This window comes from Ascaphus truei, chromosome 6 (assembly GCF_040206685.1).
Source record: "Ascaphus truei isolate aAscTru1 chromosome 6, aAscTru1.hap1, whole genome shotgun sequence".
NCBI lineage: Eukaryota > Metazoa > Chordata > Amphibia > Anura > Ascaphidae > Ascaphus > Ascaphus truei.
In genome coordinates, this window is record NC_134488.1 from 4360390 (window position 1) to 4386577 (window position 26188).

General features: G+C 46.1%; 1 protein-coding gene across 1 annotated transcript in view; it reads right to left on the reverse strand.

Moving 5' to 3' along the window:
• Window positions 1–470: 470 nt before the first annotated feature.
• KCNJ1 (potassium inwardly rectifying channel subfamily J member 1) overlaps window positions 471–26188 on the reverse strand; it is a 43665-nt gene continuing 17947 nt past the window's right edge. Inside the window, exon 2 of the mRNA XM_075603314.1 lies at window positions 471–3734. Coding sequence (XP_075459429.1) covers window positions 2594–3712 — 1119 coding nt within the window. The 5' untranslated portion in view covers window positions 3713–3734 and the 3' untranslated portion in view covers window positions 471–2593. The remainder of the gene's footprint in view (window positions 3735–26188) is intronic.

Sequence of the window (26188 nt, forward strand, 5' to 3'; positions counted from 1 at the left end):
ATGCCCATTATCTTGAATCCGACACTTGTGCCCCCAATTAAGTCAGTCTACGAGTCAGTGGGACTTACTCCAAAAACTGGTACAACACAGTAGCAGTAACCTCGTCATCTCTGGAGCTGTACTGGACCAACAATAGGATGACTATTTGGTCACCAAAACCTTTGACCTCACTCTTCCCCAATTTTCAAGGGCTTTTGTTGTACAGTACTTGCAAACATGTCATGGTCTTTTGCCCCTGCCAGGATTTATTATTATTAATTAAATAAACATTTTTCATTTATGAAGAGAGCTGTGTCGATTTCTATTCCAAGTTTTGTTTTGGCAGAAGATAAGATAGGATGAGACATTGTTTCTGTGTCAAAGGCATGCAAAGCAGGATTGATAGTGCTGTGATGATTACTTTCACCTATTTGAATATGTGATGAAGGAGAGTTAATATGAAGTAACAATCAGTGAAATAAAACAAGGCACACTGGCAATATTATGTTTATTCAGCTGCAGTACACATGGTTAGAAGTCGGACCCATTTATGGTTAACCCTTGATTTTACAAGCAAATAACTTTTGTAGCAAAACAATTTAATCCAAATATAGTTTGGCAGGTTTGTAGACATTCTCGAATTTGTTATGAGTTAATCCGCTTATTTAAATGTACTGCTTTTTGAAAAAAGGTTCTCAAAAAGGGCAAAATAGAATTTGTTTGAAATGTTATATTTTTCTTGGTGTTCTGGAGCTTGATGAGTTATGCAGCTGTTGTTGCTTGGAGGTGTGGCTCCTCCTCCCCAGGGTTTAAAGATCTCCCCGCCCCACTTTCCAATTAGCAGTTTTTATCATGATCCTGTGAATCACAGACCCAGTATGGTCTTTCTCCCTCCAGCAGAAATGAGAGGTACATGAGAATTGTGCCAGGTAGTGTTAGGACCTGCAGATTGAGCATGCCGTGAGGTGGCTGCAGGCTTATAACCTTTTGGCCAAAGGGTTTAACTAAATGACCCTTTTTCATGAGCAGATAAGCACTGAGGTATTGCACTATATGTTGTGTCATTTTGTATGATGCGCTGGCCTTTCTGTTTTTAGTTATATGTTTCTTGGTCATATAGTGGGTTTTATAGGGTCCTTTTAAAAAAACAAAAATCAACAGCATAATTGCTGTTGTCTAAAATTGAGACACACCGTTTTATGTGCCAATACTGTTACAAAAAAAATGAAAACAGGTCTCTATCTGAAAACTGAAGCATACAGTGATATGTACATAAGTATAGTGTCATGCACTCTGGACCTGCCTTCAGAGATATTTGTGCTACAGTGGCGGCCGCCTTTATTCTCCTGCGGCCGTTTCCCCGCGAATTTTGAAATCACGGGCAGACGCAGGCCGTTTTTGGCGCCGCGGGTGCTTTCAATGTTAAGCGCCATTAGCGCTGAACAGGAGATGTGGCTGGCGCGCAGCCAAGTTCGGGAGAAACGGCAAACATCCCCGTATTATTACGGTGATGTTGGAGGTTTAAAGGGGCCGCGGCTGTATGTGAGGGATCCAAGATCGGTAACCTCAGTCATCACACAAACAATATTACATTTACTTTCAAAGCGTATTGTGTGTTAACCACTTAATTTATGGAGTTGAACTGTAAAGAGTTTGTCTATTTTTGTCTCATTGGGATAGCAATAAATGGGGAAATAAATATACATAGTGAAAACTAAATCTACTGTATAAGACAAAGGAGACTTTTGGTTACATCCTTTGATCAAATAATGTCAAGCCTGCTAACCAACGTCAAGGTAAGTCTCAATAGCAGGTCCCTATGCTAAATGCATACACATGTTAATATACTCAGCATAAGCTATGTAACTTAGTGCAGTTAAAAACTTGTATATACCAGTGAAGCTACTTACCTGTAAGCAAGTAGAGTGAAGAGTGAATTTGCACTGGGAGATTATATACCTTGAAAAAGGGGGGACTGGCCTCCCACAAACTGCTCAATAAGCAGTTGCAGGTGGATTGGCTAAATGTGTGTGTGTGTGTGTGTGTGTGTGTGTGTGTGTGTGTGTGTGTGTGTGTGTGTGTGTGTGTGTGTGTGTGTGTGTGTGTGTGTGTGTGTGTGTGTGTGTGTGTGTGTGTGTGTGTGTGTGTGTGTGTGTGTGTGTGTGTGTGTGTGTGTGTGTGTGCCATGAAAGCCAGTCCATAATACTTGATTTGCATTTACAAATTGTGAATAAAGTCACTTGTATCCACAAGCTCAACCTCCTTATGCAGACCATGTATGTAAAGTGGGATTAACTAGTACATCATAGCTGCTGCTTAGACTTAAAAATTAAAAATGGATGGAGCATTTACATAATTACTGACTAACTCAAATGATAGCAAATGACTAAGAAAGTGTCTGTCCTGTGATAGATGAGCATACAATAAGACTAGGAATGAATGACTGCACTTCCAAGTTGACCTTTTTAAATGCATTTTGCAAATCGCGATTTCACTACGGCTATTTTCTCATAGAGAATTAATACGCTTTAGTCACAGTCCTTATGGACCAAAGTCAAAATACCATATAATTCAGGAACTGTTGGATCAGTGGCTGATTAAGTTCCCAGCATGGCTACATTTTAGTTTCAGTAGTCTCCGTGGGTTCCATGAGGACAAAACCTGGGTTTTCATAGCCTTTCTTGAGCTTAGCCCTAGCATCCTTCTCATTATAGAGGCAAAAGGCACAGTGTGGAGTCTCCACCTCCACCGTCTTGCTGAAGTTGGAGAAGTCCACACGGTATTTACCTTCCTTGGTCTTGGAAACTATAGGTGCAAAGCGATATCCCCATAGAACTTCTTCTGGGATGTAAGATGTACGAACTTGGCAGGTAGCACTTGTGGCCTCCACTGTACCATCTAGAAAGACTACTAGCTCAAATTCGTGCTGCAGTAGAGTCTCGAAGGACATTTCAAAGAACGGACTGCTCTTATCTATGACATGGTAGATTGTCAAAGGAGAAACAAAAAATAGGTTCTCATTCCCTGCATCCACTACAAACTCAATGTTTATTTGGTCCAGGATGATGGTCTCTCCTTCAGGGGTAACTGTGGTTTTCAGTAGCTTTCCATATATGTGACTACCTATTAATAGGCTCTTTCTGAGGTTTGCCACTCTGATAAGTAGGCAGAGTTTTCCACCTCTCTTACTAATAACTGCTTTCTTGCTGAAGGTGATGGTTTTTGCCCTTTTCTTCGGTCGGGATATCTTGGCCAGGATGGCTCCACACATGAATGAGTTGATTATGACACCCAGAATGGATTGAATGACCAATAGGAATATCGCAGTGCAGCACTGCTCTGTCACACATCGAAACCCATAGCCAATAGTTACTTGGGTTTCCAAGGAGAAGAGGAAGGCAGAGGTCATGCCATTAATATTTTCCACACATGGGGTGTGATTTGCAGAAGGACTGAACTCTGGAAGGTCCTTGTGCAGATATGCCACTGCATACCACAGCAAGCCAAAGAGAAACCAGCTCCCTAGAAATGCTGATATAAAAATGGTCATTTTGTACCTCCATTTGAGATCCAGGATAGTGGTCCAAATGTCAGCCAGGAATGCTAATCTTGATTCCTCCTCCACATTCCCGAACTCAATGTTACATCTTCCATCCTTAGACACAAGCCGTGCCCTGCGACGCTGGTGTTCAGCAAAATGAGTGTTTAATTGCTTCTGCAGATAGGCAAACATTCTGACGTAGGAGCAACTTCACCTGGAAGAGACGTACAGTACAAGCAAATTACAAAAAGATGTTCGCTGGAAGGCAAGCCGGTTGAATGACTGTTTTTAACACACATAACATTTTGGTCCATTATTCTGTTATTCAGCACATATATAAACATTCTTGGATAATGCTTTGTAGGACAACAGGAGGCAAGTGGTACAGAATGGAAGATCATCCTGTCTAGCCACAGAGAAGATTTAATTTCTGCTCCACACTGCTTTCACTACCGGATTGATAACAACCCATTGCCTTCAACATTTATCAAAGCATAACCAGGTTGTGACCTGCCAGATCAAGTGACATTTTATTAATGGACTCCTGAGAAAGACTTGCCTGTTAACATTTTCACAGCCAGATAGTTTTGCAATCTTTCACTCTGCAGCACTTTCCCCTGTAGCACCGAAGGGTTAAATGAAGCACTCCGTTCTAAGATCACTTCACAACTTCTCAAGTTATCTTTTAATATTGATAGAAACTCGAAGGGACTTCATGTTTTGAAAAATATGTGTATTGACATGTATTGGGGGCGGGGGTCCTCTTTTATGTAACTGATCGAAATCTATATTTATTCAGTTTAACTAATTGCTTCAGCATGAAGTGAAAAATCTCATGTTAATTATATGTGAGGGTCATTTAAAATGGGCGCCATTGTACTGTAATCTTTTGTTTTGCTTCTTACCTCCAGCCTCATTTCTGTGACTGTCAGTGTAATTGCTGTGCTTTTCAATGCTTGACATAAGTGGTGTGGATTGTAATTTTCCTGATAATAATTGCTGTCATACTGTTCCTACTGACTTAGCTGTTATTTAACATACTATTAACATTACAAGAAGGGGAGATAGTTTGGATAAAGGTTTTCAGATTATGATGGGGAGCCTTGATTATTTATGAGTATCTCCCATAACTGGCATTTAACGAAAAAAGCATAACCAAGTCTACATATTGACCATCACATTACATCAAGTAATGAGAGGTTCCTTTCTCACAACAGTGGTTTTTAAGTCGGTTTCAGAGTATAAAATGTGGGCAAGGAGAGGTTATTGGTTACATCTGGAATGTTGTCGTAATGTTATTGACATTTCCTAGTTAAGATTGTCCATTCATACTTCACACTCTTTTGGATTGCAGCATGTTAACCTTCAAGAGGGTGACATACCCCACAATTTTGAAAGAATCATTCTTAATGCCACAGAATAGAACCAATTTCCAATATTTAAGTTCTTTGTGTGTGCAATCTTTGTCACCTCGGTCCAAACCAGAGCCCTTTCTTTAAAAAAAATAGCATTATACAGTATGTTCTTTGGAGCAGATTCAGTCTGACTATATATTGTCCTACTTTTCACAAATGTACACTGAGGTAGTATCATATTTTCAAGATATAGCCATCCATGTACAATGTTCGGACGTCCTACGTTTACCCTAGTGGAATAATCCCAATAAAAATAGCCAGAGAAGTAACTAGGCTCTTGCGCATTGGGAAAGTTCCTACAACTGCGCCCACCACCCACACACACACAGTTTATAAAAACGCACATAGCATACTTAGGCCACGGTTAGGGCTCGTCCAGGGTGGCGCTGAGCGGCGCGCACGCTCATACTAGACTCGTTGCGACAATGTACAGACGAGACACCGAGTATTCTAAAGCTTGCCTTAAACTAGCCCGGTTACATTTTGGGTACATGCTGGGTGTAACCTGGCTAGTTTAAGGCAAGTTTAAGGCATTTCTGCATTGACTAATGACCCATAGGATTAACACAGCAGGGGTCCCTGGCAGTCCCATTCAGTTTGAATGGGACTGCCAGGGACCCCGCTGTTAATCTGATGGGCCATTAATCAATGCAGAAATGCTGGGTCTAGTTTAAGGCAAGTTTAAGGCATGTACCCAGCATGTACCTGGGTCTTTTTGGCGATTGCCACTGGTTTGTGTTAGAATAGTCGCAGTCTCTGCTGTATGTGGCCTGCGTGAGCGGGTGGGTGCGCATGTTCGGCGCTCAGCCACTTGCCGAGCAAGCAAATTTGAATTTGCCGCTCGCAAACGCTTCACGTGAGCTGTTCGCCCAATGAGGGCAAACCAGCTCCATGACGTAGAAGCCGCGCCCCCAGATGCGTGCACCTAGCCGGATAGGAAAAGCCAGCTGAGCAGGGCGCAGCGCCGGAGCGCTAACGCGCCTCTACCCACCCTGGACAAGGCCTTATGGTGATGGCGCAGGCGTACGATCTGGGCACTTGGCTGCAGGAGATTGGGGAGGCAATCAGAGGCATGTCAGGGGGCATGGTGAACGCATCACAGACGCGTCACGGAGCTGGTTCGCCCTTATTGGCTGAACCAGCTCACGAGACGCTGACGTCACACGACTGCAGCCTGGAAAGACAAATGTACTTGTCCCTCCAAACTGCAGCAGCGACGACGCGCTACATTGCCGCCAATACTATGCTACCTTCAATAAGGTAGCATAGAAGAGTCCTGAACGTGCGCGCACGTAGCGACGCCTCCACCATAAGCTCAGCCTTATGCATACAGCGCACTGAAACGCATACAGTGCACTGACATGCCCCTCCTCCCGACATCATGGAGGGGGGCATGCATAGTCCTGCAGGTCTCCACTTACTCCCGACCCCAACCTCTGCCACACGCTCTCTGCTCCTCCAACCCACCTGCAGTCAGTGCTGGAGCCGATCACAGAACCCAATCCTGTTTTGAGGTCACATTGGTGAAGAAGGATCGGTGCTGTGACTGGCTGCAGGGCTGACTGACAGAACAATAAATGCAGTGTCGCAACACAGATGCCAGGGGTGAATTCTGCACGCCACTCAGCCTGTGCCTGGGGTAGCTGCCCCGCTGGCCCATTGCCCCCCCCCCCAATCCCCTATGTTTGACCTCTGAAAATAGCTAATACAATACCTCGCTCTGAAGTGTGTGAAGTGATCTCAGACAGATCTCAGCGATGTCCTAGTTCAGGAGCAAGGACAGATTAACCATGACATTCCAGAGTGGCTGTCAATGGGCCGAATACATCTAATGATTAACCAGATGCCGTGCATGTAGAAAACCTCCCAGGGCTCTTTAATGTAGTAGTTCTCCATCAGGTAACTACAATTTAAAAAAATCTAAATGCTGATAGTCTAAGTTTTTAGTGGATAAGTAGAAACTGTGGGATAAAGAAGGAAAGAGATGTAACATGTATGTATGTATGTATATTTGCTACTCGTTCTGTGAGCTATGTAGTGATAACTGTATAGTCATAAACATATTAGAGTAAATGTAAATGTACCTAATGGTTAATGAGTCCATGGCACGAGTACAATAGCCCTTTCAGTACAATCATGTGACCTCTCTAGGTGATCACATAATTGCTACATCACATGATGATGGGAACAGAAGAGTCGGTCTAGGATATTTGGTCATGACCAAACCTCAACTTGTACTCCACCACCACAACTCAACGCAGGGCACCTCGCCTTCACTCGTCAATGTCCAGGGCACTTGCAGCACCGAGTCCCGTGTGCCCATTACTCCTATGCGCCATCTTGAAATGTCTTTAAATACGAGAATCAGCTGTGTGACATGGGACATTTAAAGATGGCGTTGGGGGTTTCGGCCAAATGTCAAGCGACGAGGTGTCCGGTGAGTAGTCTTGGTGGCAGAGCGCCAGGGGCGGTTTGGTCGCGGCCAAATATCCCATTCCAAAGACGAGTACCCCTTTAACGTTCCTCTGCCAGCTTGATCACATTAAGAGCTCCACACAGGTGTGGAACATATCTCCCCATGAAAATAAGACGAAAGCCACTGCATCATGTGACCCCAGAATGTCCTGTTTTTGCCTCTAAACTCTTTGAATGTCTTGTATTCTCTCGCTTGCTCCATTTTCTCAACACCTATTCTCTCCTAGACCCTCTATAATCTGGCTTCCTTCCGCACTGCTCACTCGACTGAAACAGCCCTCACTAAACTAACTAATGACCTCCATGCTTCCAAAGACAGAGGTCATTTCACTCTGCTCATATTACTCGATCTCTCTGCAGCATTTGATACCATGGACCACCCTCTTCTCCTTCACATTCTGCATACTCTTGGTATTCGTAACAACGCTCTATCCTGGATCTCCTCTTGCCTCTCCCATCGTACTTTCAGTGTCTCTTCTGCTAACACCACCTCCTCTTCTATCGATCTCCCTGTGGGGGTACGAGAGGGCTCTGTTCTGGGAACTCTTCTCTTTTCTCTGTACAAACTTTCTCTAGGTGACCTAATCACATCTCTTGGGTTTAAATATCACCTCTATGCTGATGACACACACATTTACCTTTCAACCCCTGACCTTAAACCTGCTGTACAGACCAAAGTTTCTGAATGTCTGTCTGCAATATCATTCTGGATGGCCCTCTGCCGACTTAAACTTAACATGGCAAAAACATGGCTCCTCATACTTCCTCCCAAACCTGGCACAACTACCTCCTTCCAAATTACTGTTGCAAGTACTATCATTCATTCAGTAGCCCAATCACGCAGCTAAGGCCTTGCCCCCGCTGCCTGCTACAGCGTCCGCTGTGGCGGACGCTGCGCTCACGAGAGCCCTCCCCGCAATGGCGCCGGGCCCGCTGCGAGGGGGGCTGCAGCGCTCGCGCGAGAGCTACTCCTGCTCTCAATAGAATTGAGAGCAGGAACTCGCGTCGAGCGGCTAGGCACGCCCCCCGGCGGTTCAGCCAATGAGGGCGAACCTGCCGGGTGATGTCATGGCCACGCCCCCATCACTCCTCCGCCACGCCCCCCCCCGGTCTCTGCTCCTGCAGTGAGCTGCAGACCGGGGAATCGCCGGAACGCGCAGCCAAAAGCGCGGGCGCGCATTACAGCGCCGTGACTGGGGCCTTAGCCTTAGGGGTCACACTCTACTCCTCTCTCACATTCTCCTCTCACATTCAAACCGTATCTAAAACCTGCCGCTTTTTCCTCTGCAATATTACAAAGATACGTCCTTTCCTCTGTTGCTCGACTGCTAAAACTCTGACACAGGCTCTCATTCTCTCCTGTCTCGATTACTGTAACCTCCTGCTGTCCGGCCTTCTTGCCTCTCACCTGTCTCCACTACAATCTATCCTAAACGCTGCTGCCAGAATCAATCTACTCTTTCCTAAATCTGTCTCAGCGTCTCCCTATAAGGGATCTGTCTGAAACATCCAGGATGACTGTCGGGAAGTGATGTCATCTTGCCTGAAGCTACCACGACCATCTTGCTTCCTGGCAAATCCTGCCCTCACTCTCCTGACAGGAAGTAGCCTCTCTCTGACTATCATTGCCAGCAGCTGCCTGTGGCCTTTAAACAGCAGGCAGTTGCTCTTGAACTTTGCTCGTGCAAAGTACTGGATACCTTGTTCTGTTTGAGCTCTCTGTTTGGTTTGCCTGTTACCTGCCTCGATCTCTGAACCGGACCTGGCTACCCTTTGCCTCCTGCCTGCCTCGACCTCGGAACCAGACCTAACTACCCTTGCATCCCAGGCTTCTGATCCCAGGCCAAGGTCTGTGTATTACTCCCTAACTCTGCCCTGCAGGTCCGTATCCTGTTTGCAGTCAGCAACGTTACACTCCCCTGCTGAAATCCCTCTCCTGGCTTCCTATCAAATTCTGCATCTCGCACTCAATTCTCCTCACTTTTAAAGCTTTACACTCTTCTGCTCCTCCTTATATCTCAGCCCTAATTATTCGCTATGCACCATCCTGACACTTGTGTTCTGCTCAAGGATGTTTTCTCTCTACCCCCTTTGTATCTAAACCCCTCTCCCGTCCTTAAACCTTTCTCACCGACTGCCACACACCTCTGGAACGCCCTTCCCCTCAATAACCGACTAGCACCCTCTCTATCCACCTTTAAGACCCACTTGCTTAAAGAAGCATATGAGTAGCACCGTGGCTAATACTATACACATGATACATAAAGCTTGGCCCCTTGCAGACGCACTTATAGAATGCCCTCCTACAGTGTCTGTACATTCTTCCTACCTACCAATTAGATTGTAAGCTCTTCAGAGCAGGGACTTATTTATATGATTGTCATGTGTATTACTACTGTGAAGCGCTATGTACATTAATGGCACTATATAAATAAAGACACACATACATGTCAGACTCCATGACTTGGTAGATACATCATGTGACATCCAACGAGTTATCATGTAAATATTTACATATCAGTCTTGGCCTTGTCACAGTTTGGTTGTGCAGTGCAAAATGCGCACACATAATTATCATCAAATATTTATATAATCATTTAATTTTGTGCTAATCCAGTTTCCATTGTGTATCCCCTAATAATAGAATAACACTAGTCTTTTCCGCCTGTGCAAAGTTTGTTATTTTTAAAATGTTAAAGTGATTAATATCTGCAGCGGTTTCATTTGCATTGTGAGTTGTAATTTTGATTAAAGGGCACATGCAGCTATATGCACTGGTACTCCTTTGGTTAGAAAAGGTTACCCATCATTAATAGTTTTGTTACCAGTTGAACAGCCACTGTGCCCTAAGCACTGGCAGGAATATTATACTGTGTTTTAACTATTGGACTCTGCAGCCCATGAAATGTAGGTTTGGCTTCACAAATGCCTCCGGAATTTCCATCGGTGCCTAGCCTCTTACAAGCACTGTGTGTACCAGTAGCGGTTCATTATGTAGAAGCAAGCACTGGAATCCAAGCAATACAAATTAAGCCTATTTACACAAGCGCATATTTATTTCCCCTTGTTTTCTGGTTTTAAAAATCTTTCACCGATTTCACCAAATAGAAGGATCCCATGTAGTACTTTATGTAGTGCTAGAGGGGCGTGCAAAAGAGGCTATTAGAACAAGTCTGTGTTTAGTAATATGGGTACTTAACATGTATTTTGGGCAACCAGCTGCATGACGCCCGCCTGGTATATTCTGTACAGCCTAGGAGAAGGTAGTATTTTTAGAGTGGGCAGTGGGAAAAAGTGAATTCAGTGCTTGACAGAAGGTAATACAAATCTGAAGAGCGGCAAATAAAAAGTGGAAATAGTGAGAAATAAAATCCAGGGAAATTCATACCTATTATACACACAGTAGATATGTAGCAGGGTTTCCCCCACCCTCTGGGAGATTTGCCCTGCTACCAGGTGTGTAGTGCTGGTACCTGCTGGTTTACAGGATACCGAGTTGTCCGCCAATGGTAGTGGGGACATCAGGACAGAATTCTGGGGTAGATGGTGGTTCTTTCTCATGTTGGTGTTAGCTCCTCCATCTCTTGCAGGCTCCAGGGATGTGGAGGCAATCCCTGCAGGAGAACTCTCCATTACTCCCCCTGATAGATTGCATTCACAAGACAGGAGTATATTTTATAAACAGGAACACTTTATTCTCTCTGAATACAGCATACACTGGATACACTGCACACACTAGGCCTCCAGCCTCTGGATCGTCCCTGGACTTGCACTGCTGGCCATGGGCACCAAAGGTGGTCCTTGCTCTTCCCTGACCCCCTATTAGAGTCAGAGGTATCAGTCCCAATCCCCTAGGGGAGGGGATAGAAGGTAGCCAGAGCCCTGCGCACACTCTTCTCGGATATGTCTCTCTCAAGGGAGAGACAGAACTGGCTAAATTTACATGTGCAACCCCTTAAGTACCGAGGGGGATAGTCCAAGGTCTGAGCCCCTTATTGGGCAGAACACAGGCCATAGCCCGCCTCCCCCCCTGTCACTCAAGAGAGCTGCTTCTTGTGGGGAAAACCCTGAATTGGGCCTAACACTGCCTGCACCTTACCAGGACATATGTCAGGCAGGGTAGATTAGTAGCCAAGCCAGGCTAGCTACACTCTCCCTCTGGTGGAAAATTGATCGGCCCACTCGTCATACCCCCATGAAGTATGTGATACGATCTTCTGATTGGAAGACAGAATGGCGTCATTTAGATGTGATATATGCCTTTACGGCATCCTCTAGCCACCGGACCATGTTTGCCTCAATCTCCCGCATGATGGGTTCGGGGACATATGGGTACTCAAACCTGTGAGATTGGCTGTACCTTTGTACCACTAATCTCTTAGCCCTGCTGATTTTAGTCAATTTGCAGCTGCAGGCCTGTCCTGGTAACACCCAGAATAAGGGCTCTTGATTGGGCTATTCATAGAAATGAATAACTAAACCAGTGGGTTCTATAACACCTAACTTTATGTCCTGTTCGCGGCTCAGTATGGCCTCGGCAGTCTCCTTTGTGGAGAACTCCCCTTCCTCCCGCCAATGGTCGACTATGTCCCCACTAATGAGTAGAAACCTGGTCCTGTGCATATAAGGAACGTATCCCTTGAACATAGGGTCCAACCAAGGCAATACCCGCGATGGAGGTACAACCTGTGCCACAGAATCAGACTCAGAGGTCACCTCACTGGGAGCCGCTACGGCCGTGGCGCTCCTCCGCTTCTCAGGCCACACCAATGCTCGCCTTGATGTTATCGTTGGTATCGGACAACGCTGTCGCTCAGCACCACAGGTGAGGGTTTCATTCACAGCGTCCATCATGGGACACGCCGGCTGGTGCATCACCATGGACACTCAACCGCTGCTGCTATCCTCGGACGAGGGCAGGGACACCCCCGCAGGGGACAAGTGCCGGAGCACTTCGCCATCGCTGATGACAATCGGCCGGAAGCATTCCCGCTCTGCTGCCACCAGGGGAGAGCCTCTCCCATGGCAGTCACCTTACCCGGTGGTACTTGTGTGGGTTCCGGCTCTTGAACCAGGGCACACAGGCCCCTTGGAGTGTCCGCTTCCAAGGCCTCAGTCTCAGCTGCACTGGTCTGCGTGATGGCTGACTCTTTGTCTTTGGATGCCCCTGGCTGCGACACCGCTGCTTTCAGAAAGAAGGCGCCACACCAACTGCATGCTGCTGTTAGGTTGATGTCTCCGCCAGGGAAGTCACATCGTGGGCAGATGCACTTAAAGAAGTGTTTTCTGTCTACTTCCACTACCAGGAAGCCTCCTGGTAGCCGGTATTGAAAGAAATTGAACATGGCCATATTCAAAGATAGCTGGGTGATCAAAGTCAGTAGCACAGTGACTATAGCTCTGTACTCCTTGCTGTCCATGAGGAACTGAGGGTGCGGTAGCTCGCATTTGGCTCCACCCATCAGTGATGACAGTCTGGTGGGTTGGATTAGTGCCTCCTCCCCCTGGTGGAAAGAGGAGCATTGGTAGAAAAAGGGAAGGAGTGGCCTCAGCTTTCTCCCTGAGCCACTCATAGTCGATGGGCACGGCTTCAGCCTTCACGCCGAGTCTTTGCAGAGAACCCCGTTGTTGGTGGGAACCGACATTTTGTATGGCACAATCCAGCAGGCTGTTCCCTTGTCAGAGGAACCACCATTTTGAGTTGAATAAAGTGCATTGGCACGATTTGGGCAGGGACCCGCTCTCCTCAATCTGCTGCAACACATGGATAGCTGAGAATTTACCCTAGGCTACGCAAAACTCCCTCCAATATGCTGCACACGATAACAGTCCAATCTGTGGCTCCAGGTGCATCTGCTGCTATCAGTACAGTGATAGTTCCTCAAGCAGATGTTCTTGGCACCCGCGACTCGGGCACCCCTCCTCAGACACTACCCAGCAGTACCTTAACGCCACCCCGTCTGACCTGCAGTCCCCTTCCAAAGGTTTCTGAGCCCCAAGCAACCAAAACACCGTCTCCAGGCGTCCTACAAGTATCAGCACACAGGGTGACTTAGAACCAGTGCAATAGCAATCTACTGCAATACAGTTTACCCTTTAAGTCAGCACAGGCTGCAGCTCCCTGGTGGGGAAGTTGGGCCCCTGTTATGGTAGGTTGGAGTCCCATAGACCAACACCTGGCCTCCAATCCTTCTGCAGTACTCATTTTGAAAGCAGACCTTCTTTCTTTCCATTTTGCTTAGCTGAAATCCTGTCCTGATAATCTCAGCAGAGCCTCCAAATGTAGCAGTGTTTCCCCCACTCTCTGGGAGATTTGCCCTTCTACCAGGTGTGTAGTGCTGGTACCTGCTGGTTTACAGGATACTGAGTGGTCTGCTGATGGTAGTGGGGACATCAGGTCAGAGTTCTGATGTAGATGGGGGTTCTTTCCCACGTTGGTGTCAGCGCCTCCATCTCTTGTAGGCTCCAAGGATGTGGAGGCAATCCCTGCAGGAGAACTCTCCATTACTCCCCCTGATAGATTGCACTCAAAAGGCAGGAGTATATTTTATAAACAAGAACACATAATTATCTCTGCATACAGCTGCATACACTGGATACACTGCACACACTATGCCTCCAGCCTCAGGATGGTCCCTGGACTCACACCCCTGGCCATGGGCACCAATGGCGTTCATTGCTGTTCCCTGACCCCCTATTAGAGTCAGAGGTATCAGTCCCACTCCCCTAGGGGAGGAGATAGAAGGTGGCCAGAGCCCTGCGCACACTCTTCTAGGATATGTCTCTCTCAAGGGAGAGACAGAACTGGCTACATTTACATGCACAGCATCTTAATTACCGAGGGGGAGAGTCCAAGGTCTGAACCCCTTGTTGGGCAGAACACAGGCCTTAGCCCGCCTCCCCCTGTCTCTCAAGGAGCTGCTGCTGGTGGGGAAAACACTGAATTGGGCATAACACTGTCTGCACCTTACCAGGACATGTCCGGCAGGGTAGATTAGTACCCAAGCCAGGCATGGCTACAGATACATTAGTACAATATTGAAGAGTGAATTATTAACAGCAGCAGTCTCAAGCTAACTAAAGTTATATAGTAAATAGGCAACTTTTTGATAATGGACTCGCTGCAATGTCCATGCGGGGAATAGACATGGAAATTTCCTCAATATAATTATGCTTTTGAATATACATTTTGCAGCATTGAACTAGAAGCCTGTCAACTTTACTCTAGCCTAGCGCATTATCATGAGAAATGAAAATATGATCAAATAAGAGTTAGGAAATGCAGAGTTGTGGATACCGGAAATAAAAAATGTCTACCTTGGGTTTACTGCACCGACACACTTTATTCGAGCAAATACCTGGTATGTACCTGGCAGATACCTGGAATGCGCCACACCTCACCTCTGACAAGCCCCGTTGCATTTGCCTTCCCAGCCTGGGTTCATGCCTGGCTGATGGGCGGCTGATCTGTTAAATGATAATGATTAGGATTTAATAGGCTGCAATGCTTCGCGTGTCTACCAGATGGCATAAATTCATGAATTGTAATGCAGTATATATATATATACTGTGCAGTATTGCAGCCAGCGGGAATAAAATGCTTCAATCCCTGCTTGGAAAATAACTCAATGCACTCGGGCAGAAAACAGTCACAAACCTCAATACACCCGGGTATACCCGAATTCGTGGGACTAGCCAAGCTCGAATAAAGTGTGTCGCCAGTGTACCTGTACAGTACATTGTAAATCAAATCACAACACTGCTCTGGAAATTCAATGATGGAGGATGAGTATATTTCAAATTCTATGCATAAAAATTTGATGCAATATCAAGATATTTGTAATATGATCGAATGATACATTTGACGCAGGGTTATGAAGGCATTCACAAACATTTGCATTGCTTATAGGAGACTTAGGGGCCTATTCACTAAACTTCGATAAAGTCATTGAATTACCAAACATGTTTGCATGTTCCTATCAAACGCTATGAAATTTGTGTAAACATGGTATTCGCTAAAAAAAATCACACATTTTTTAGCGTTTTGTAAAAAAATGCCAAACCGCACTAATTTGTATTTGCTTAACGAGCAAAATGAACTTAACGTTCCATTTTGCTCTAGCAGTCTGGAAGAGCTGCAGAGAGCTGAATCTCCCTGCAAAGCTCTTACAGGCGATCGCACAGTTTTAATTTTAATAACATAGTATTGAAGAAGGGGGCTCTGGGGCTGAACCACTTTAATTTCAGCCCCGGGGACCTCCTACTTCCTAAGTTATAGGCCCCTGTCCCTTATACTGAGGTGGGAACGTATAAGTGCACGCACCCGCAGCAGAAGGAGCGTGTCTGAAGTGTGGTGTTTTTGCGTTGCCAGGCCAGGTGGGAATAGGTGTAGCAATACTTGCCGGTACCGGTACAGAAGAGACGAAGTCATTGCTGTTAGCCAAGGTCAGGGAGAGAGAGATCCTGGAGGTCGAGGTCCAAGCTGTGGTCGAGGGATGAGAGAAGCTGCAAGGTCAAGTGGGAGCCGGGGTCCAGAGCCAGAGAGGAAAGTCCGCCAAACCGGGTCGCAACCTGAATAAACGAAGAGCAAAGGGAGAGCCAGAATAGACGTCCGCAAGCAGAGACTATGTCGAGCAATGTGAGAGAGGCAAGACAGGTACTATATATTGCGGCTGACCAATAGGGAACGGAGGCAGTCCTGGAGGAACATGAGGAGCTGTCCTGGATTTGTTCCTATGGTAGGCAACCAGGTGGGGAGCTTTAGGGTTAAGTGGCAGCCTTTGTGAGAATTGGGGGGGGTAGGTTTCACTGCTAGTGCAGTGAATAAATTATCTTTGCCCGGCGCGTGCTCTGTAAAGTCGGAGAGCGCGCCTGGGACCAGAGGGAACCGCCAGAGCCCTGAGAGACCGCGGGGCAGTGCTAGTCCATCGGGAATGAGGGGGGCACCCCCATACAGCGGGAGCATGTTGAGCGAGGTGAGGAAGCTGTCTCACGGCAGCGGGGGCATTCGGAGGTGAGGAGGGTTCGCGCTGTGAGCGCCGCGATCCCCGCATCCTCACACCCGGTATGGGTTGCCGGTATTGCCTTTGTGTTTAAATGACCCGGTCACGTTATGCAGAAGATGTAAACTTGCAGGAGATACCAGCACCCCATACTTGGATCTGTTCCTTGGGAAGCAGGGGCTCCCAGGACCTGAAATTAATGCGGTTCAGCTCTGGAGACTCCCTGCTTCAATACTATTTTATTAAAATGAAAACGAACCTTAATTACCTTAGTGCACCGGTAATTAAGGGGTTACATAGCTTTACCCAGTTTTGTTGGTGGTAGAGGGGGTGGATGAAGGTGGTAGTTGCCCCACGGTGGGTGTTTAGGCCTTGTTGGAGGGGTTAACCCCTTCATTACCTTAGTGGTTGTAACCACTAAGGTAATGAAGGGGATAACTCCTACTGCAACCCTCCCGTAGACCTGAACACCAACCCTGGGGCAACTACGAGCTCCCCCACCCCCTCTACCAACAACGCAGTTCCTGCCATTTAACCCTTTCATTACCATAGCGGTTAGCCACTAAGGTAATGAAGCTGAGCTGTGATTTTATTTGTATTAGTTAGGATTGAAGCCAGGGGTCTCCGAAGCTGAAATATATGCGGGTCAGCTTCAGAGACCCCCCGGATTCAATCGTATGCAGTAAAAATAAAAGAAGCTCCATCTGCTCCATCTGAGCAAATCGCAATTCCGATCTCACCACCCTTTAGGTTTAACCCGCAATTTGCACCTCAGAACTTTGTGAATAGAAGTTGCTTGCAAAAAAATGTGAGTTTGGGCAGTTTTTCAGCTACCGCACGGTTAGTTATACTGTCACGGCCCCCTTAAATCTCCAACATCACCGTATTAATACGGGGATGTTTGCTTTTCCAGCCGAACTTGGCCGCGCGCCAGTCGCATCTCCTGTTCAGCGCTAATGGCGCTGAAAATTGAAAGCGCCTGCGGCGCCGAAACGAAATAAAAAAAGCTCGCGTCTGCCCGCACTTTTAAAAATCCCGCGGTGGCGGCCGCATGAGGATAAAGGCGGCCGCCACTGTAGCAAAAGTGTTAACGCTCGTTAAAAAAAACGGTTTCAAGCGATTTTGCCATGTTATCGAAGCTTTGTGAATAGCTACACATGCAAAAACGTTTGAAGAGTGCACTTAACAAGTCTTAAGTCACTTATCGTTGTTAAGTGAATAGGTCCCTTAATGTTACATTTCTTAAAGTTTGTTTTATAAGGCATCTCTATATATTTTTTTTTAAATGCACCAGCAGGTAAAGAGAGACAGATATCCCTTGATCTGCACTCCACCAAACAAAATGTAGAGAGATATATTGGTAGATAATACAACTTATCTTTTAATTTTAATAGGCATACTTCAAAGGAATGCGGCAAAAAAAATACATACATATCATAGTGCTCCTGGATTACAGTGAAGTTAAAAGGTGTTCATTCCCAAATTGTGGTGAAACCTGAGCTAATGCGCTGGTTATGATAACAAATTGTACGCATAGAGATTATCAGAATTAATATGGCTTAAATAAGAGTACTAGTGCTCAGCCTGCTATTAACACTCAGTATGTAAAAAAAAATAGCAAATTAGTCTCAATATAATTCTGAATCACAGCAAGGTGAACATAGATATCTCAGGGAGCAGTCCTTAAATAGGGAAGTAAATTGAATAATGAATGCCCGTCTTATACAATGTTTAGTATACAATCTATAGCAGGTAGGGTAGAGTATAACTAAAAAAATTAGAGAAATTATTAACAAACATTGGGGGGTGTTAGCTGCAGATCCTATTTTACATTCTGTGTATGAGGAGGGACCTAAGTTGGTATTCAGCAGAGCCAAAACAATCGCTAATCACGTATCGGGAAGTTTATTTTCTTCTGTAAAGGCTCCAGTTATGAAATTACCTAAAGGCAATTATGCATGCTCCAAATGCAACATTTGCAAACATATGGATAGTAAAAAAAAAAAAAAAAAAAAGAATTATTTTCCCACAAAACTGGTAGAAGATACTACATGAATTCATTTATCAATTGTGACACCACTTACGTGGTTTACTTGTTAAGTTGTGGTTGTGGGAAACAATACATAGGGAGGACAATTAGAAATCTAAAAGTTCGCATTCTCGAACACTTATGACTCATTATTAAAAAAGATTTAAGTCATCCTGTATCCCAACATTTTACTCATTGCAACATGGGTGATTCAAAGAACATGTCTGTTCAGGGTATTGAACATATACCTAGTCCCATCCGAGGTGGCAACAGGTTAAGTATTTTAAACAAAAGAGAACTATATTGGATATTTACCTTACAAACACGTATCCCATATGGCTTAAATTCAGATTGGGATATTGGGTCTCTTCTGTTTGATACTTGATTCTGTTCCATAAATTTTCTATACATAAGTCATAATGTTGGAGAAATATATATGGTAATGTTATTAGGAATATGTAGCTGTACATGAATGAATGTCTCTCTGCTATATCATCCTGGATGGCCCTTCGCCGCCTTAAACTCAACATGGCTAAAGCAGAGCTCCGCATACTTCCTCCCAAACCTGGCCCTACTACCTCCTTCCACATTACTGTTGGAACTACAATCATTTACCCAGTAGCCCAAGCACGCTGCCTTGGGGTCACACTCGACTCCTCTCTCACATTTGCCCCTCACATTCAAAACATTTCTAAAACCTGTCGCTTTTTCCTCCACAATATAACAGATACGCCCTTTCCTCTGTTGCTCGTCTGCTAAAACTCTGACTCAGGCCCTCATTCTCTCCCGTCTTGATTACTGTAACCTCCTGCTGTCCGGCCTTCCTGCCTCTCACCTGTCTCCCCTACAATCTATCCTTAACGCTGCTGCCAGAATCACTCTACTCTTTCCTAGATCTGTCTCAGCATCTCCCCTCATGAAATCCCTTTCCTGGCTTCCGATCAAATCCCGCATCTCACACTCCATTCTTCTCCTCACTTTTAAAGTTTTACACTCTTCTGCCCCTCCTTAAATCTCAGCCCTAATTTCTCGTTATGCACCATCCAGACTCTTGCGTTCTTCTCAAGGATGTCTTCTTTCTACCACCTTTGTATCTAAAGCCCTCTCCCGCCTTAAACCTTTTTCATTGACTGCCCCTCACCTCTGGAATGCCCTTCCCCTCAGTACCCGACTAGCACCCTCTCTATCCACCTTTAAGACCCACCTTAAGACACACTTGCTTAAAGAAGCATATGAATAGCACTGTGGCTATTCTGAACACATGGCACATAAAGCTTGGCCCCCTGCAGATGCACTTACCAGAACTCCCTCCTACTGTCTCTGTACGTTCTCCCTACCTACCAATTAGACTGTAAGCTCCTCGGAGCAGGGACTCCTCTTCCTTAATGTCTAAAGCACTTATTCCCATGATCTGTTATTTATATTATCTGTTATTTATTGGATTACCACATGTATTACTACTGTGAAGCGCTATGTACATTAATGGCGCTATATAAATAAAGACATACAATACAATACAATACAATACATGAAATATGCCTTTGAGATATATATAATCATTTACATAATATCAATTTACGGTCTTTTTTCACCATCTCGTTGGGTTTGGAGCTAATTTATGTTGCATTATACTATTTGTGATTAGCTCTTATTTTATCACATGTATTTGCTCCACTAATACCCTTACAATACTATACAAAACTAACAATGAGGACCTTGGTTATCTGATATCTTAGGTTGTTATTCATTAATTGTTTTTAATTCATTTTTATTCGTTTTTATTGTATCCTTGCATTCCCTCATTGAGAGTGTTTTTTATCATTAATAAAGTTTATTTTTGTTTTGAAATGTGTTCACCACGGGTCGCATGGGGTCCTGTTGCTTAGTTACACAATGCGTTCTGACCGTCTTGGTCACATGTTGGTCGACGGAGTGACGTCAAGCGTTCTTACATCAGGGATTAGGAAGCACTGGTTGTGGGTGTGTTTTTTACACACAAACCGTGCCCCTCCTACCCTTGTGTGCAGTGACGTCGTGCCAGGTTACTGACTATGCGGCGTGGCTAAGATACCTGACGGGCTTGCGCCACGGGTTAGGGGTCACGTACCCGTACCATGTGACGTACCCGGAAGTGTCTGCAACTGGCCCATGCGATCGAGTGGTAAGTATAAATTGCACTTTGTATGTCATTGTTGTATTCACCTTGATAAAGGACTGTAGAGGTCCGAAACGCGTTGGTGTGTCTTGTAACCTTTTCCTGATCCATTAAATAGCTTTTATTGGGAACGTACTCCTGCTTTTTCGTTGCTGTTTTTACAGCTGGATATTAGTGCTTCGTTTTTTCCTCCCTCTATCTTTGCCTAGAGTATAACAACCCTAAATTTAATTATGCCATTCTCGCATTATTACGGCATCCGTGTCGGGGGAGCCCGTTTGACCATTGAGGGTTTATCTTGCTGAATGGCCTGGCGTATAGCTCCAGCTACTGGATCCTGTATCTGGTACATCACCAATTCTTTCCAGGGAATGATGGCATTTTGGGTGATGTTCATGCCTTCTGGGTGGCAATAGGTGACAGGGAGTGCCTTGGATTGGCATCCCAGTGAGTCGGCCACTCACAGCTCTGAGAATGCCAATTTGTCCTCCACTATGGCGGCCTCGAGCACATGGTGTTGTACTCAGCCCAGGTCTCCTGGGCAGAGCATTGGCTCCGATGTTCAAAGGGCCCGGCTTATACTTCAAAGTAAATTGATAGTTAGAGAGGGCCACCAGCCACTGGTGTCCCATGGTGTCCAGTTTGGCGGACGTCAAGATGTACGTCAATGGGTTTTTGTCCATTCGTACTTCAAATGCAACTCCAGTAGTCATGGAGTTTGTCAACAATCGTCCACTTGAGGACGATGAATTCCAGCTTGTGGACGGGGTCATTTTGCTCGCTGGGGGTCAATCTACGGCTCACATATGCCACGGGGCGAAGACCAGTACGGTATTTCTGGTGCAGTACCATGTCCAACCCGTTGAAGCTTGCGTCCACATGTAGGATGTACGGCTGCTCAGGGTTGGCGTAAGGCAAGACGGGGGCCCCTGTAAGACCGGCGAATGTGTTTTCGCAGGCGGACGTCCACTTGTCTCCAAAGGGTAGCCACGCAGAGGTGGTCTTGTGGTGAGAATCCTCTGGGTATATTTTCAGAAGATTGTTGAGGACCTTAGATTTGCTAGAGTATCCTTCCACGAAGCGGCGGTAGTACCCGCAGAATCCCAGGAAGGAGCATAACTCCATTACATTTTCTGGTCCCGGCCAGTTCACCACAGCTTCATCCTTAGCAGGGTCATGGCCACTCCGTATGCAGATACTATGTGTCCCACGTAGGTTACCGACGTGTGGCAGAACCGGTATTTGTCCAGGGACAAATCTAGCACTTTCAGCAGACATTCCTCGTGCTCATACAGAGTCTTGCCGAAGATGATGATATCGTCCAGGTACACTAGGCATTCCTGGGGATTCATATCTCTGATGGTCTTCTCCATCAACTGGAATGTCGCCGGGGCACCGCAAATGCCTTGGGGCATGTGGGTAAACTGGTAGAAGCCAAGGGGACAGACAAATGCCATCTTCTCTTGATCTTCGGTGCTCATAGGTACCCGGTAGTACCCAGACCTCAGATCCAGCACGCTGAACCACTGGCTTCCCGACAACGCATTGAGAATCTCTTCGATCCGCGGAAGAGTGTACTGGTCTAGTATGTTACGGTTGTTCAGGGTCTGGTAGTCTACGCACACGCAGACTGACCCGTCCTTTTTGCATACCACAACAATCTGTGATGCGTAGTTGCTACGCGATTCTGTCACGATGCCTGCCATCTCCATTTCTTGTAGGACATCCCTCACGTCCTCCACATCTCTGGGAGCAATGCGTAATGCTCCCGGAAGGGCGTGGTATCATTCAGCCGGATTGTGTGCTGGGCGTTTTTGCTGCAGCCTGTGATGGTGAGGGGTTAACCAGACCATAAATAAAGGTCTTATGCTCGGCTGGTTACCTGTGTGCCATATTGTGGAGATTAGAGTGTCAGCTCTTGAACCCCGTCATGGCACATGCATTGTATTGTAATAACGAATGTATGTGTGTTTTACCTTTCCAGGAGTGCTAACCAGTGGAGATTCTCAGGCTATGAGTTTCAGGGTGGGTTTTACGGTCTAAAGTTGTTGGCCACCCCAAAAATGTATCCAGGAATCAGGTCAGATTCCCGGGAACATGTACACACAGACCTCCGGGCAAAATCCTCCCTGGAAAGCAGCTGCGCAGCTCACCGCCAGGTTTCCCTGCTTCAGCACAGAAAGGTAAATGATGGCATAGGGATATGTGTATACCGGGAGCAGTCAGGGGTCCCTAGGTTAATGGGAGTCCCCCAGTATATGCCCCAATCACCAGAACCAAGTATAGAGGTTCAGCGGTGCTTCAACCATCGATAAGGTTGCAAGCTGATTTTATGTCTAAGTCCAAATTCTTATGTGTTCAGAAAAGTACACTGATCGCTACACTGAAAAGAGTACGGTACTATCTCCCAGTCAAGGGATTTTGATACAGCGGTGGCGTCTGGAACTACCTGCCGATTGGTGTTCCAGGACTTTTCGGGCTAAACCCTGGTAACCTAAAGACTTTGTTTTATGGACTATTTGAGCTAGGAAAGGTTAGTTTTTAGCCCAGATCCCCCAGTAAGTGTGTTTTCCATTGTATATTTTAATCCATTGTGTGTACGTCTGTTTCCAAGGAATAAATCACAATTTAGTTTACCTCCTTGTTTTGCTCAATGTTATGATCCCGGTTTAAAAAGGTGTAAATGCCTGGTCTCCCGTGACAGAGCCTACATCCATTTCGCTGGTGGAGAACACTTCTGGGTGTTCCTCCAGCTTGGCAGTTAGCAGTTCCTTCCATTCGTCTGACAGGGTTGATTCCCCGAAGTCGAATGGCAGCCCGGCCGGCTGATCTTGCATGGCGGCGGTGTTCACTTGAGCCATCGTCTCAATGGGGGTAACTGGGTATAGCCGACCCAGTCTTTGACCTTTGTCGAATGTCATGGTGTAAGGAGAGATGTTCTGGATGAACACTTATTCTTCACCGGAATTGAGGACTTCCACTGATAGCATGATCTTGTACCATCTATTGATGTCTTCCTCAGGTGTACTCGCTAGAGAGAAGTAATGGTCGGTCTCATCATGACCCGGGTAGCAGCACACTGCGTCCATGTACTTAACTCCCCCTGGTTGAATCTGGGTCAACCCCGCTGTGTGATTAAATAGGTCCCCCCATGTCCCTCCTGGGCCGAGACCCTGCAGCATTCTTCCTTCAGTACCCAATGGATCTGTAGGAAGACAGTGGTAGGTCGCCAGCCTCCTGTAGATAAGCTTGGATCACTGCTCGCACCACATCTGTGCTGGTGCCCAAGATCATTGGGGCGCTTGTATGTGCTCAGGGCATATTAGAGCCTCCACTTCCATGGCATGAGACTTGCCGGTGTTCAGCTGCGGTATATCCAGCCGTACTTTCACAACACCGTCAATGGTGTAGTCCTCATTGCTGAGACCCCACAGCTTCATCTTCTCTGCTGACTGCATAGGCAAGTGCTTAAGATGTTGGTCATAGAAGGGTCGGTATATGATAGTCACTTGTGACCCGGTGTCACAGTAGACTAGTACTTATGAACAATGTTATATTTTTGGGATTCTCGATTGAGCATATAACAAGGCGGGAAAAATAAATTGTCATTTATTTATTTTCAGACAAACACACGACAACCTCAGAATACACTTATTGGGATGGGGAAACAAAATAAATTGTCCATAGAACGAAAGATGAAGAAATAAAGTCTCTGGCTTACAATCCTTTTGGCTAGGGTGCAACTTGCCTGCCCGATATTTCCATCAAATGCAGAGAGTTCGTTCTAGCTCGTTGGGATTCGTTCTGGGATCCCCAGCGCTAATGAATTCCTGAAGTAGGGGTAAATCCTTGGTTACGGTGTTTTAACCCCTTGCATTCCGGAACCGCTGCTGTTGCACTTGAACAAATCATGAATCACCCTTTGACTGGGGCTGCAGGCATTTTTATAGGGTTACAGGTCCTATACTTAACATCTGCACCCAATCCCTTCCGTGGGAACACTTTCCCCCCCCCCTATCCCAGACTTTCCAGTAGTTCATAGCATGGGCAGAAGTGGCTTCTTGGTTTGCATGGAGCATGTGCTAACCTCACACCTGAGCTCCTTAGCATATCAGATCCACCCCCTTTACCTGGTGACAGCAAGTCTGGGATCTGGCCACAAGGTGTGAACAGCCCATATGTTGGACCGGTCCTGGTACTTCACAATTTCCTGGCTGTCTTAACACCTAGGGTCTCTGAGGATTTTCAACTTCAGACTTCTCATAGACACTGAGGCATTCACTTCGCAGGGGGCCCTTTGAAGTGCGGAGATGAAAGACCCTCGGCTCATTTACTCTTAACATATATGCATGTTAATACATTCATTGCTGAGCACAGGAAACACTTCCTGCCGGTACCTTTTAAAACATTATAATATAGTTTATATATATTTATATATATACACACACACACACAAACACACACACAGAATTTCTGTATGTGTGGGGGACACCACACAACATGTATGGACTTAGTACATCCTTAGCTATCTGCACTCCAAAAATTAGGTCTAGCTTGCTCCTTGTGTCTGAAATACAATTGCCCCAATTTGCATACATTGCTATTACTGCAGCTATAGACTGAGCTGCAAAATGGGGACAATAAATATGGTGTAGGGGAAAACAGATCAGTGTGGTGCACATACAGTTAACCCCTTCAGTCCCAATGCGATTTGGGGTTAATCAGCCGGGTATAATGCCTTTATTAATGGCCTGATTAACCCCCTTCATCGCCACACCCGGTATTCAGCAATGCTGATGAGTAGATAGATACCTTCCACGAGGACCCTTATCATGGCAACCGGTCCCACACAACTGTAGGAGTCTGGTTGGGATGCTTCATTGGGGTTAGGCGCTGGAGCGCTCTTCAATGATGTGGAGGATGTTTCTGTAGGGTTGCACCTTTTCAGGTCATGACCTTAGGGTTGGCCTTCGGACAGTCCCTAGAGTAGTGAACCTCCTGTCCACAGTTGTAGCAGAAGTTATTTTGGTTCGCTCCGGTCCTAGAGATAGGAGTCTCTCTCCGGGGCAGAGGCAGGCGTCCTTCAAGAGGAATTGTCCTCTGTACTTTCTGCCTCCTCGAGCTTCTCCTTGCTGAACTCCTTTGAAGCAGTCGCATTACTCTCTTCTTTGCACGAGTCACGAGTCCACCAAGGGGTCTGAAACTGTAAGATGACCTCTTGGTCTTGGATTCGATCCATGAGGTCCTCGTAGCTAGGAGGATTCTCCGTGGAGAAGTTACCACAGATTCTAGCCACTAAGGGATGAGTGAGTCAAGCTCCCCGCAGAAACTGCTTGGTCCGATAGTCATCCAGCTTGGCCTCACGGATGACCCTTTTTGTTGATCAGCGTCCACAGGGCCAGCTGCAGCAACTGGAGGAACTCAGATAATTCCTCACGCTTTCTTTGCTTGAGGGCATGAAACTGGGCCAACAATGCAATGGGGTTGTCCTTCTTACCATAGGTCTTGGTTAAAGCCCAAATCAGATCTTGAGTCTGTGCATCGGCGTGGCACTTGCAGTACAGTCGCACTATATTGGCAGCCGGGGGCCGC